The 13,840-nt window shown below is 53.2% G+C and overlaps 1 protein-coding gene across 9 annotated transcripts in view; it reads left to right on the top strand.

Annotated features, from left to right (window-relative positions):
• The window catches only part of ZAP70 (zeta chain of T cell receptor associated protein kinase 70), a 30,777-nt gene extending 19,999 nt beyond the window's left edge, over positions 1–10,778 (top strand). For 6 of the 9 annotated variants that reach the window (XM_067007153.1, XM_059078495.2, XM_067007154.1 and 3 more), the window contains 10 exons: positions 3,855–3,993; positions 4,093–4,174; positions 4,253–4,299; positions 4,537–4,588; positions 5,665–5,857; positions 6,289–6,495; positions 8,348–8,540; positions 8,632–8,772; positions 8,873–8,985; positions 10,281–10,778. In XM_067007153.1, coding sequence (XP_066863254.1) covers positions 3,855–3,993; positions 4,093–4,174; positions 4,253–4,299; positions 4,537–4,588; positions 5,665–5,857; positions 6,289–6,495; positions 8,348–8,540; positions 8,632–8,772; positions 8,873–8,985; positions 10,281–10,404 — 1,291 coding nt within the window. In that variant the 3' untranslated portion in view covers positions 10,405–10,778. Of the gene's footprint in view, positions 1–3,854; positions 3,994–4,092; positions 4,175–4,252; positions 4,300–4,536; positions 4,589–5,664; positions 5,858–6,288; positions 6,496–8,347; positions 8,541–8,631; positions 8,777–8,872; positions 8,986–10,280 lie in introns of all 9 variants that reach the window. The other 3 variants (XM_067007151.1, XM_067007152.1, XM_067007155.1) reach the window with 1 other exon arrangement.
• The last annotated feature ends 3,062 nt before the right edge of the window (positions 10,779–13,840 follow it).

Below are 13,840 nucleotides of genomic sequence, written 5' to 3'. Positions count from 1 at the left end.
TATTGTTTTCTTTGTTTCTATATCACTTATTTCGGCTCTGATCTTTATGATTTCTTTCCTTCTGCTAACTTTGGGTTTTGTTTGTTTTTCTTTCTCTAGTTCCTTTAGGTGTAAGGTTAGATTGTTTATTTGAGATTGTTCTTGTTTCTTGAGAAACAAGAGTTAGGCTTGTATTGAGTTAGGCTTGTATTGCTATAAACTTCCCTCTTAGAATGCTTTTGCTGCATCCCATAGGTTTTGGATCATCGTGTTTTCATTGTAATTTGTGTCTAGGTATTTCTTGATTTCCTCTTTGATTTCTTCAGTGATCTCTTGGTTATTTGGTAACGTATTGTTTAGCCTCTATGTGTTTGTGTTTTTTACATTTATTTCCCTGTAATTGATTTCTAGTCTCATAGCGTTGTGGTCAGAAAAGATGCGTGATATGATTTCAATTTTCTTAAATTTACCGAGGGTTGGTTTGTGACCCAAGATGTGATCTGTACTGGAGAATGTTCCGTGTGCACTTGAGAAGAAAGTGTAATCTGCTATTTTTGGATGGAATGTCCTATAAATATCAATTAAATCTATCTGGTCTATTGTGTCATTTAAAGCTTGTGTTTCCTTATTAATTTTCTGTCTTGATGTTCTGTGCATTGGTGTAAGTGAGGTGTTATAGTACCCCACTATTATTATGTTACTGTCGATTTCCTCTTTTATAGCTGTTAGCAGTTGCCTTATGTGTTGAGGTGCTCCTGGATGCATATGTATTTATAATTGTTATATCTTCTTCCTGGATTGCTCCCTTGATCATTATGTAGTGTCCTTCCTTGTCTCTTATAACATTCTTTATTTTAAAGGTTATTTTATCTGATATGAGTATTGGTACTCCAGCTTTCTTTTGATTTCCATTTGCATGGAATATGTTTTTCCATCCCCTCACTTTCAGACTGTATGTGTTCCTGGGTCTGAAGTGGGTCACTTGTAGGCAGCATATATATGGGTCTTGTTTTTTGTATCCATTCAGTGAGCCTTCGTCTTTTGGTTGGAGCATTTAATCCATTTACTTTTAAGGTAATTATTGATATGTATGTTCCTGTTACCATTTTCTTAATTGTTATGGGTTTGTTTTTGTAGGTCCTTTAATTCTCTTGTGTTTTCCACTTAGAGAAGTTCCTTTAGCCTTTGTTGTAGAGCTGGTTTGGTGGTGCTGAATTCTCTTAGTTTTTGCTTGTCTGTAAAGCTTTTGATTTCTCCATAGAATCTGAATGAGATCCTTGCCAGGTAGATTAATCTTGGTTGTAGGTTCTTGCCTTTCATCACTTTAAATATATTGTGCCATTCCCTTGTGGCTTGTAGAGTTTCTGCTGAGAAATCAGCGGTTAACCTTATGGGAGTTCCCTTGTATGTTATTTGTCATTTTTCCCTTGTTGCTTTCAATAATTTTTCTTCATCTTTAATTTTTATCAGTTTGATTGCTATCTGTCTTGGCATGTTTCTCCTTGGGTTTATCCTGCCTGGGACTCTCTGTGCTTCCTGGACTTGGGTGGCTATTTCATTTCCCATGTTAGGGAAGTTTTCGACTATAATCTCTTCAAATATTTTCTCAGGTCCTTTCTCTCTCTCTTCTCCTTCTGGGACCCCTATAATGCAAATGTTGTTGCATTTAATGTTGTCCCAGAGGACTCTTAGGCTATCTTTATTTCTTTTCATTCTTTTTTCTTTATTCTGTTCCGTGGCAGTGAATTCCACCATTCTGTCTTCCAGGTCACTTATCCATTCTTCTGCCTTGGTTATTCTGCTATTGATTCCTTCTAGTGTATTTTTCATTTCAGTTATTGTATTGTTCATCTCTGTTTGTTTGCTCTTTAATTCTTCTAGATCTTTGTTAAACATTTCTTGCATCTTCTTGATCTTTGCCTCCATTCTTTTTCTGAGGTTCTGGATCATCTTCACTATCATTATTCTGAATTCTTTTTCTGGAAGGTTGCCTATCTCCGCTTCATGTAGTTATTTTGGGGGGTTTTATCTTGTTCCTTCATCTGGTACAAAGTCCTCTGCCTTTTCATTTTCCCTATCTTCTGTGAATGTGGTTTTCTTTCCACAGGCTGAAGAATTGTAGTTCTTCTTGCTTCTGCTGTCTGCCCTCTGGGCATTGAGTTTTTGTTGTCAGTTCAAAACTTAAGGTTTTGACCTTATGAAGTATTTTCACTTCTCAAAAGAGAACTAGTAGTAAGAGACAGTCGCCTCCCCACCAGTCTAGTTATGGAAGCTCTTTCCTTTCTGTGGGACATTTGCATTTCTTAGTTTGTTGTGGGGTTCTCTTCCTTGCTTTTGGTGCTCCCCCATTGCTCCCCACCCTGTTTCCTATCTCTCCACGTGTCCAGGTAGGCTGCCCTGGTCACTATGTCAGCCTTCACTGCATTGTTCTTTGGGGAACTTGCTGTCTGGGAATGGATGGGATATTCACAGCCACCCCTCTATCCCTCACTCATGTTTTGCCATGGAGATTTAAGGGACATTTCTCTGTCTCTTTGGCCTAAGAAAGGGTTGCAAGGTGGGCTCATGTCTGTCTTGCTCACCACTGTACTCCTGCCCTTAGAATTGTGCCTGGCATGTGGTCAACACTTAGTAAATATTTTTCCAGTGAATTAATATCCATGGGCAGGGCCCAAGCCCTGAGAGTTTACACTCTGATGGTACCCACCTGTGGGTCATCCCATGGCTATTTCCTGCTGTGCGCTCCCAGCCAGCTCTTGTGTAACTTAGTTCAATCCCCTAGATTATTGGTCTGTTGTCTACAGTGTCCACAGAGCCTGAGACCACCTCCAGAAACAGCTGCCCCTCCCTCCTCCATTAGGAATCTACACTTAACCCTGGAATAGAAACTTGTGCTGAGAACTCAAGACAAAACTATTTTGTGGGAGATGTTGACTAGTTTTACAAAGGGATGGGAGGGTGCAGGTGGCCCTAAATTGGTCCCTCTGTGTGTGTGTGTGTGTGTGTGTGTGTGTGTGTGTGTGTGTGGTTGGACAGGTTCTTACTGCATGAAGTCACCATCTTTTAGGGGCTTAATTCTGATTGATAGACATGGAAGATTTATTTGTTTTGGCAAATTTCCAGAAGAGGACAATCAAGGGTTTCATTCTGTTAAAGGTCATCTATTATGATAACTGGTGGGTCTCTTGTGGTGGCAAGGTGACTTGTTCTGATGTGTACGAAGGTGCCCTGTGATCTAGCCATGGACTTGCACTTACCTTTATTGCTCTATGTATAGAAACAGCTTTGTCTCCCCAAGAGAATGGTCTTAAGTCTGTGTGTCCCCTGTGAATGGCTCTGTGTCCACCATAGATGAAAAAATATCCCTCCATGAATTGCCAAGTATCTCCCCGCCCCACACCTGTGGCCAAGTGTCCAGCCATGGGTGGCCTGGTATTCAGCCTTGGAGGACCAGGTGTCCCCCAGTGTATGGCCAAGTGTTCCCCCCTGAATGGCCAAGTGTGCAGCTGTGGGTGGCTGAGTATCAGGCCATGCAGGGCTGAATGTCCACTGTGGGTGGCCCAGTATTCCCCTGTGGATGGCCACATGCCTGCTCTTGGACGACTGTGAACATGGCCATTCTCCTCTCTGCTCACCCCGGCGCCCCCTCCTCCAGCCCCACGCACAGCCTGTTACCAGTACGGCCTACTACCAGTAGGTCTGGAGGTTGAGAGGGACCTGACCTCAGCTCCCGCAGCCCCTGCCACTTCTCCATGAGGCTCTGGGGTGCAGAGCCCATAGGGAGTGTGTATGGGAGCTGGGACCTAGTAGGAGGGCACCGCGGGGGAGGGGACCCATGTGGTTGCAGGGGTGACATCCCCTCCTTCCCCCGCCAGGCTGAGACCCCGGAAGGAGCAGGGCACCTATGCGCTGTCTCTGATCTATGGGAAGACTGTGTACCACTACCTCATCAGTCAGGACAAGGCGGGCAAATACTGCATTCCCGAGGGGACCAAGTTTGACACGCTCTGGCAGGTAGGCCGTCCATACACCCTGTTGTGGGGAGAGGCTGCGGCGGGGTGCTCAGGCTCCTGGGGAGGAGGGGAGCCCCAGCCCTGACGCTCCTCCCTGCAGCTGGTGGAGTACCTGAAGCTGAAGGCTGACGGGCTCATCTACTGCCTGAAGGAGCCCTGTCCCAACAACAGCGCCAGCCCAGGTGAGCGGGGCAGCGGGGGGCAGGGGTGAGCGGGAGACCCCGGCCCCCACCCCCTCACTGTCCCTTCTGCTCCCCCAGAGGCCGCTGCTCCCACACTCCCCGCCCACCCATCCACATTCACCCAGGTGAGTCAGCAGCACCCTAGACTTGGGGCCTTGGTGATGGAGCTGGGTGGGCAATGGGTCCTGTTCCCAGGGCGGGGCTCCGGGCAGGAGATGGGGGGAGAGTGGGGCTGCCGTGGAACAGAAGAGGGTACCCCCAGCACCATCTCTGGGAGTCCTCGGAGGATGTGGGTCTCATGAGAGGGGCTGGGTGCCCCCAGCTCTGGCCCTGCTGACCCTTGCTGGCCCCATGACCTTTAGCCTCAGAGACGCATCGACACGCTCAACTCGGATGGATACACCCCCGAACCAGGTGAGTGGGCAGAGATGGAGGTGTGTAGGGGTTCGTGTCAGACCAAGAGCAGGGTCCTGGCTGGGCCCTGGGGTGTGTCAGGGGAGGGACGTGTGCCAGGCCTGACCTGCGGCGCTGGGCCTGGTTGCCCTGTGCACGCGCTGTGCCTGCAGGTGTCCACGTGGGCACCTGCGTCATGCCCGCCTGCGAGCATGTGCCCGGGGGCATGCTGACGTGCAGGGGAGTAGAGCTGGCCGTGCCTGGGCCACCCCGGGTACAGACACACGTCTGTTAAGCACCTACTGTCTGCCAGTCGTGCTCCAAGCTCACTGAGTGTATAAGCTTTGCTGAATCCTCCCGACAAGCCACACGAGGCGGTCATGGTAATTATTCTCATCTGACAGAAGAGAAAGGAGGGCCAGGAGCTATCACGTCCCGCAGCTAGGCAGTGGTGGAGCTGGGGTTTGAACCCAAGGAGTCAGGCTCCAGAGCCCAGGTCCCTAAAACGCCCTGTTGCAGATGCTCGTGTGTTTCACGTGTGGATGTAAGCGTGCGCACGTGTGTGCAGAGCACATACACGGTTGCCTGTGCACAGAGAGGCTCATCTGGAGCCCTTGTACACATGGCTGCGTGGCGCATACGTAGACATGGGCAGGCGTGACACGGGTGCATACGTGTCAGTGCACGCACACCCAGAGGTGTGCACGCTCCAGCTGGCACTATATTGGTTACTTGTGCAGACACGCCTTTGGACACCCATCACACACCGAGACATGGGTGAGAGCGTACGTGGGTGTTATGCGTGAACACGCAGGGGCACATGTGTGTGCACTCTAGCCAGTGCACACATGGTTACATGTGCACATTAGCGTCCTCTTGGATGTGGCTTCCCAGCTCACCCACAGATGGGACCAGGAGCACACACAAATGCACACACGCACATGAACACACACGTGTGCCCGTGTGCCCGTGCATGCTCTGGATGGTGCACCTTGCGGCTCACGTGCCTGGTGGGCACCGAGGCTGCCCTGCCCTGCTCAGCCTCCATCCCTCTCCCGCCTCCTGACTCGGGAGCGCACGCCTGTGTGTGCGCCCAGCATGCCTAGCGTCCTCAGAGAAGCCGCGATCGATGCCCATGGACACCAGCGTGTACGAGAGCCCCTACAGCGACCCCGAGGAGCTCAAAAACAAGAAGCTCTTCCTGAAGCGCGAGAACCTCATCATGGCTGACATAGAACTTGGCTGCGGCAACTTTGGCTCCGTTCGCCAGGGCGTCTACCGCATGCGCAAGTAGGCTGCCCAGCCTTGGCTGGGGAACCACTGTGGGAGGGGCAGAGGGGGCGTTGCCTCCCAAGGCCTTGAGGGTGGAGCCAGGATGTGACTTCAGGTTGCCTGGGAAACAGACACTGGGACAGGAAATTGCCCGCTAGGCGGGGTTACCTGGGGGAGCCCAGGGCAGCACCCGAGAGGGAGCCAGAGGAGCAGGTCTGGGGCAGAGAGAAGTTGGGCTGAGCTTCAGATGCAACAGAGTCCCCCTTTTCAGCGAGGGGCAGTTCATGGGAGGGGCTTGGCTGTGAGCTGTGAGCCGCAGGGAGGACTGGGCGGCAAACCACAGCATCTACTACACAAGTCCAGGGAGAGGAGAGGCAGGTCGGGTGGGGATGAGGGGGCCGCGTCAGGCCCGTGCCAGCTCACGCGTGCCCCTCCGTGCGTCACGGCAGGAAGCATATCGACGTGGCCATCAAGGTGTTGAAACAGAGCACGGAGAAGGCGGACAAGGACGAGATGATGCGGGAGGCGCAGATCATGCACCAGCTGGACAACCCCTACATCGTGCGGCTCATCGGCGTCTGCCAGGCCGAGGCCCTCATGCTGGTGATGGAGATGGCGGGCGCCGGGCCGCTGCACAAGTTCCTGCTTGGGAAGAAGTGAGCCTCTGGGCCGGCCAGGTGTTTGGGGCTGGAGGTCGGGGGGAGTGACCCTGTCCACCCACAGGTGTGTTCCACACTCACCTCCCCGCGTTTATAGGAGCTTTGTAAGTATTAGCTCTGTCGCAACTGCCACCTCTGTTCTCTCGGCCAATTCATGACGCACAGGAAGTTGCCGATGGTTGATGGTCTTTGACCTAAAGCAGGGTTGGAAAACTGCAGCCAGGCTTGTTTTGTACAGCCTGGTGTTTCGCATTTTTAAAGGTCTGTGGAGAAAACAAAGAGGACTATGTGGCAGAGACCCCATGTGTCCTGCAAAGGCTGAAATATTGACTCTCAGGCCCTGCAGAGAAAAAATTGGCCCATGTCTAATCCAAAGAAACTGCAGTGTCGTTTGTGTTCCCTCGTGCCTCAAACTCTTACCCTCACGACACGATATTTTACACTCACAGAGGCACGTGACCTTGAACCCGAGCTGTTGCTGGAGTGCGTGCCTTCACGGGTCCCAGCTCATGTACTCAGTTATCCCACGGGTGTTTATTGGGCAACTTCTCTGTGACAGAGACCATTACCAGCACTTGGGATTATCAGCGAACAAAGAGACAAAGTTCTCTGCCCTGTATTTTGGTTGGGAAAGAGAGGCTTTAAATAATCATTATAATACTATAAAGCATAGAGTATGTTGGAAGGTAAGTACTATGGAAAGGGGGGTTGGGAGTGTCAGGGTAGGAGGTGAGAAGTGAGAAGGTGAGGCAGCCAAATGCAGCTCTGGGGGAAGAGTGGTCCAGACAGAGGGCACAGCCAGTGCAAAGGTCCTGAGGTGCCTGGTGTGGTAGAGGAACTGTGAGTAGAGCCCCGAGGAAGCAGAGTGAGTGCAGGGGAGGGGGGAGCTGACGTGGGCAGGGAGGTGATGGGGCAGATGGGGCAGGGCCTTGTGGGCCGTGGGGAGGACTTGGACATTTATCCTGAGTGAGGTAGGAGCCCTGGACGCTGTGAGCCGAGGAGGGGCCGGACCTGACTCCAGTGTGGGAAGGAAAGACCGTGCCGGGTGAGGGCAGAGGTGGCTATTCTGGTCCAGGCTGGCAACGATGACAGCTGGGTCAGGGTGGCAGAAGCAGACGTGGAGAGAAGTAGGGGGATTCTGGAGGGATTTTTTTTTTGCGGTATGCGGGCCTCTCACTGTCGTGGCTTCTCCCATTGCGGAGCACAGGCTCTGGACGCACAGGCCCAGTGGCCATGGCTCACGGGCTCAGTCGCTCCGCGGCATGTGGGATCTTCCCGGACCAGGGCACGAACCCGTGTCTCCTGCATCGGCAGGCGGATTCTCAACCACTGCGCCACCGGGGAAGCCCAATTCTGGAGGGATTTTGAAGTCAGGGCTGCCTGGGTTTTCTGATGGATTGGATATCTGGTGTGAGAAAGAGGAGCTGAGGGCAAGGCCAGTGCTTCTGAGTAAATGAAAAGATGGAGAAAGAGGAGCGTGTGTGTGTGTGTGTGTGTGTGTGTGCGCGCGCGCGCGCGGGTGTTTGTACAATCAGGAACTTGGCTTTGTCTTTATTATCTTTGAGATGCCTGTGAGACCCCCTGAGGGCACACAGAGGATGCAGGTAAATGTGTTAAGTCTGGAAATCCCAGTATATGGATGAAATTTAAGGCCTTGAGCCTGGATGGGGGCAGAGGTTTGTGCCTGTTTTGCAAATGCCGTGTCCGCCTGGCCCATGCCTGGCACACAGCAGGTGCCCAGTAAGCACCTGTTGAACAGAGGCTCAGCTGGGTCAGAGAAGTGGGCTTTGCCCCCTAGGGGAGTTGGGCTTTCCCATCCCAGCTGCCCCTGCCTTCCCCTGCACCCCAGGGAGGAGATCCCCGTCAGCAACGTGGCGGAGCTGCTGCACCAGGTGTCCATGGGGATGAAGTACCTGGAGGAGAAGAACTTTGTGCACCGTGACCTGGCGGCCCGCAATGTCCTTCTGGTCAACCGGCACTACGCTAAGATCAGCGACTTTGGTCTCTCCAAGGCACTGGGTGCTGACGACAGCTACTACACCGTGAGCCCCCGGCCCTGGGGTGCCCAGGTGGAGGAGGCGGTGGTGTGGAGGGTCCCCGAGCCCTGTCCTGGCAGCATCTCCCACCCTCCAGGCTCGCTCGGCGGGGAAGTGGCCGCTCAAGTGGTACGCGCCTGAGTGCATCAACTTCCGCAAGTTCTCCAGCCGCAGTGATGTCTGGGGCTACGGGGTCACCATGTGGGAAGCCTTCTCCTATGGCCAGAAGCCCTACAAGGCAGGTGTGGGCAGAGGCGGGCGGGCAGCTGGGTGGGAAGAGGGGCCGGGGGGAAGGGGCGCTGGTTACTCACATGTGTACTTGGCTCTGGCTTGAGCAGAAGATGAAGGGCCCCGAGGTCATGGCCTTCATCGAGCAGGGCAAGCGGATGGAGTGCCCACCAGAGTGTCCACCCGAAATGTACAAACTCATGAGCGACTGCTGGACCTACAAGTGAGTGCCAGCGGGCAGGAGGGTACCTGGCTGAACTGACACCCAGGCCTGGGGCAGGAGGTCGTGGTGGCCAATAGTCCAACTAACTCATCTCACCCAAAGACTCACCCAATTCATGGCCTCTCCAACCCTCGGTACCTTTATTCCCCCTGCATCCGTGCTCAACTCTCCAACAGACTGACCCTACAATGCTCCACTGGGCCAGCACCCCAGCACCCTACCTGCCGACACCCACTGCTCCAGCATCTAAAACCTCAGTCTCCCACCAGCCAATACTCAAATGATCCTGCAACACTCAGACAAGTCAGTACTGTTACCCAAACTATGACACCAATGCTCAGGGCATGGGATAATAGTCCATTCTATAATTCCTGTTTCCCATCAGCCAACATTCCACACCTAATTACCCATTCAGGCCAACACCGAAGCACCCAGATACTCAATGCCCTCCCTCCTCTGTCTGCTCGAAGGCCGATGCTTGAACACGCCAACTCCTAACACCGTCAATACCTCCCCTTGCCATCACACAACAGGCAACATGCACCCAAACAAGCTATTACCCTACACTAATCCTGGAATGCACGGGCATTCCAATATTTGATACCTTTCCTGCCCCAGCATCCGTTATTCCACTGGCCAACACCTTTCACGCTGACACCCAAACACCCAAGCACCCCAATAAATACACACCCTACTTATGATAAATGAATAAGAAATGATCAGCCCATCCCTTTCCACCACGTATTAACTCAACCTCTATCAAGAATACACCAACACCCCAATACCCAAAGAGGCTAGCATCTAACACCCCAACGCAATACATGGATATTGCACACACATACCATCAATACCCTGACTCTCCACTAGCTGACCCCGTCCTCCATACGCCAGTGTTCCTCTCCTTCGTGGGCAGCGTACTTGCATCTGTGTGAGCCCGCACGCAGCACCCAAATACCCTGGCCGAATGCACATGCTCAGTACATCAACATTCAACACCCCAGCTCCCCGTGGTCAACAGTTGTCACCCCTACACTCGGGGAGCTCCCTTGCCTAAGTCTTTGCCAGTCGACACTCAGAATACGGTTCCCCTCCATCCTGGATGTCAGCTCTTCAACTCGGCGATACGGCAACCCCGGAATTGCAGTCCTCTCACACCCAGGAGACCCCTCCATGACCCGATACCCGCCCCCCACCCCAGCGCCACTGCTTTCTGAGCCCCATGCATGTCCACCCACCAGCTGAAGTTGGGTTCTGGGGGTGTGGTCGGCAGTCTGGCTCTCCCCGACCCCTCACAGGTGGGAGGACCGTCCAGACTTCCTGACCGTGGAGCAGCGCATGCGCACCTACTACTACAGCTTGGCGAGCAAGACCGCGGACGCCGCCGCATGCGGAAAGGGGGCCGAGGCGGTGTGTGTCTGAGCTCCAGCCTGCCGGCCCCTACGCCCCAGCTTTTCCTCCTGTGTCCTCAGCTCCCTCCCAGGACCTCCAGTCTGGCTGAGCCCAGCTCAGTTTCTCGCCCCCGCACCAGCTGGGCTGTGAGAAGGGGGACAGCTCAGGCCTCCGGCCCACACTGGTCTAGTATTCCCTGCCCGGTCACCTGGCCCCTCTGGCCGGGGCAGGAGGCCGAGACCCAGGCAAGGTGGTCCTGGGCTGGAATCTACGGGGAGGCCCTGAGCTGAGGGGGCGTTGCTTACAGCAAGGACCTCCTTCCTCTGGGCGCAGAAGGGCGGACTCCCGGAGTCCTCAGGTGGCAAGACCCCAATCATTGGAATAAACGCAGCTTCTCTCTCGTCTGAGATCCCTCATCTTTCTGGGGTGAGGGCGGGGGGGGACCACAAAAGGGGCTGGGTCATCGGAAGGGGTCCATGAGAAGTGCCTGATGGTACAACGCACGGCCACTCCAATATTTGATACAGCTTTTCTCGTGTGGGCCTGGGGGCTGGCTTTCCCGCCCTTGTGCCCTGGGGACATCTTTACCAGCGTGAGGGGCTGCAGCAGGCGAGCGTGGGGACTTAGGGGCCGCGTGCCTGCTGGCCACTCAGCTCCCCGAGCCTCACGGACGGCGTGAGACAGGTGCTGCCCGTGTTCGCGGCGTGTTCTCATCACCTGCAGAGAGTTTAACACACGCTGACCCCGCCCCAGCGGGATGATTCTATCATTCTGCCCCTTCTCAGCTGCCTCCCCTTCCTCCCTGGGCCCAGACGGTCACAGCTGGGAATCCTTATCACCTGATGCCCCGAGGGCCGGCTCGGTCCCGCTCAGGAGAAGACACGGCTCCAAGCGCTGCTGCCTCAGTGTCCCCACAGGAGGAACTGGGGTGTTGGAGCACAGGACCCGAGAGGTCGGGTGAAGTGGAGCCAGGCCCCTGCATTTCTTTTCCGGACTTGCTCCCCCTTGCTCGGCTGCAGTTGGCCCTCATGCCCTGCAACGCCTCCTCCTCTTGGCCTGGCCCCGAAGAGCCACGGGCTCCAGGGCCGCCATGCAACCCACTCGGCGCCAGGGAGAGGCAAGGAGATTTTCTGCGGCTTCTGAGGAGGTAGATTTTCTTTCTTTTTGTTTGTGGAGCTCTAGAAAGCCTGGGGCTGTTTTGTGGCACTGTGGGGTGGGGTGTGGAGACTGGGGCTTGAGGCCCAGACTGGTGACACCCGAGAGGAGACCCCAGAACCTTTGGTGATGTGAGCGCGTTGTCGAAACCAGGAAATTGGGGTTATTAACTTAGGTACGGACCTTGCTCTGGTTTTACCGCTTACGGAGTTTTAATAATTCATGTGGTAAGCTTCATGTTAGAGTATTTTCGGAGCACAGGCTCCAGACGCGCAGGCTCAGAGGCCATGGCTCACGGGCCCAGCCGCTCCGCGGCATGTGGGATCCTCCCGGACCGGGGCACGAACCCGTGTCTCCTGCATCGGCAGGCGGAGTCTCAACCACTGCGCCACCAGGGAAGCCCCATGTTAGCGTATTCTTTAATAAACTTTGTATTCGACCTGGAAAATGGTTCAGAGAGCCCCTAGTTATAGAGTCAACTCCAGACACACGAAGACTCTCAGCTATGTGTTTGTTTGGAGACTAAATCTGTAATGGTTTGGAATTGTTTGAGGGTCTCCAAGCCCTGCCAGACGATATCTTCCTGCATTTAGATTTGAAACAGATGAGCAGAGCACAGCGATTGTAAAGATTAAGACACAAACTCAGTTCCTTCTATTTTGTCATTCTCTGCAGCCACTTGACGATTTTGTGTTTAAAATGTAAAACAGTGAAGTTTGCAAGCCATGCGATATATTTTTAGTTGGTAAATGCACATATGAGTTCATAAGCTAACTGTATTACTGACTTTGAATAGCACATTAAAATGCAAAAATTGTTTTTTAACTAATTGTTTTAAAACTAATGAACAAATCAAGAAAAATTACGTCAGTGGTACAATTTCATGGCTTCCGAAATTGTACTGTTTTCAGATATTTCAGTTTTATTAAATCCACGTGTTAGTTACTGGATAATTATTTACTTTGTTACATAAAGTATGTCAGAAGGGAAATACATTTTCGCTGTCTGTATTTCTTTTGTGGTCATCACTATTATTTGTTTCATGTTATGATTATTGCTGAAGATAACATTATTTTATGGGGAGGAGGTGTTAAAAGTGATCCGTTCTGGGGGTCAAATACATTGAGAACGCTATGGGCTCGCCATAACTGACTGTTGAATGAAACAATGAAAGAGGGTGCAGTTCCGGATAGATACCACCAGGTGGCAGTGTTCCTCAAGCCAAGACCTCTCAGCTGCTCAAACCCGGCTCTCGCCTCCTGCCCCACTTTCGCCATCTTCTGCCTGGAGCAGGACCCCAGGCTCTTCCCTGGTCTCACAGGCCGCTAGTCCCGTCCCCTGTAATCCGTTCACTCCAGAACTGCATGAAGGGTCTTTTCTACTAGCAGCTCTGACCAATTCCCTCCATCCTCTTCCAGGGTTCCCCAAACATATTCATGCTGACTCACCTCTGGGCTTTTGCATCTACTGTTCCCTCTGCCTGGAATTATTTTCATCCCCATTTTACTAATGTCCACAAGGAAAACTTATCCTTAAAGTATGAGTAAGTTACTGGGGGAAGTTTCTTAATCTCTCTGTGCCTCAGTTTCTTTGGGTGGTTTGTCCAGAAAGAGAAGGTCAATCCAGGTCCAGGAGTTAGAAAAGCTGCAGGGCAGTGTCCTGGGATGTAAAGAGAGAAAGGCCTCCCCCTCCTCCTGCTTTGGCTCTGGCCAGGGGTAGGGGGCTCTGGCTTTGGCCAACCCAAGCCTCTTGGATGGGTCCCCAGTGGCTGGCCCAGAGGGTCTTCTGCTCTCCGCGCCCTCCCTGGTGGGGCTGTTTGCCCTCTGCTGACCCCCTGAGCCAGCCTCTGGTCCCTGGGAAGACACCAGGTGTGTGTGTCGGGGGGTCAGTTCCGGCCGGGAAGCTACGAGCTGCAGCTGGGTCCTGGGTGTCACCTTTATGGAAGTGCTGGTGACTCCGTCCCACACCGAGGAGCTTGGAGGCCACGTGAGGCTCACGGGACTCTGTGACACAGCCGGGAGGGAAGCCCTGTGTGCAGGTAGGGACCTGGCTGAGCCCACTGGCCTTCAGGAGGCTGCGGGGGTCCTTGGGGTGGCGTCCAGCATTACTTCCCCCCGCCCATTTCAGCCTCTCTTCCCGGCTCTGTCCTCCCCACTCTGTCTCCCTCTCTGCTCCATCTTAAGTCCCTTAAGAAGAAAGAGCCTTCTCCCTCTGCCTCTTTCTGTCTCCCTCTCTGTCTCCTTGTCTCTGCCCCTATCTCTCTATCCACTGTTGTCTCTGTTGCCCCTTTTGACCCCCTCCTTGGGCTTCT

This window comes from Kogia breviceps, chromosome 11 (assembly GCF_026419965.1).
Source record: "Kogia breviceps isolate mKogBre1 chromosome 11, mKogBre1 haplotype 1, whole genome shotgun sequence".
In the NCBI taxonomy this organism is placed as follows: domain Eukaryota; kingdom Metazoa; phylum Chordata; class Mammalia; order Artiodactyla; family Physeteridae; genus Kogia; species Kogia breviceps.
Note: the sequence above shows the minus strand (reverse complement) of the source record. Positions and strands in the feature narration are given on the sequence as shown.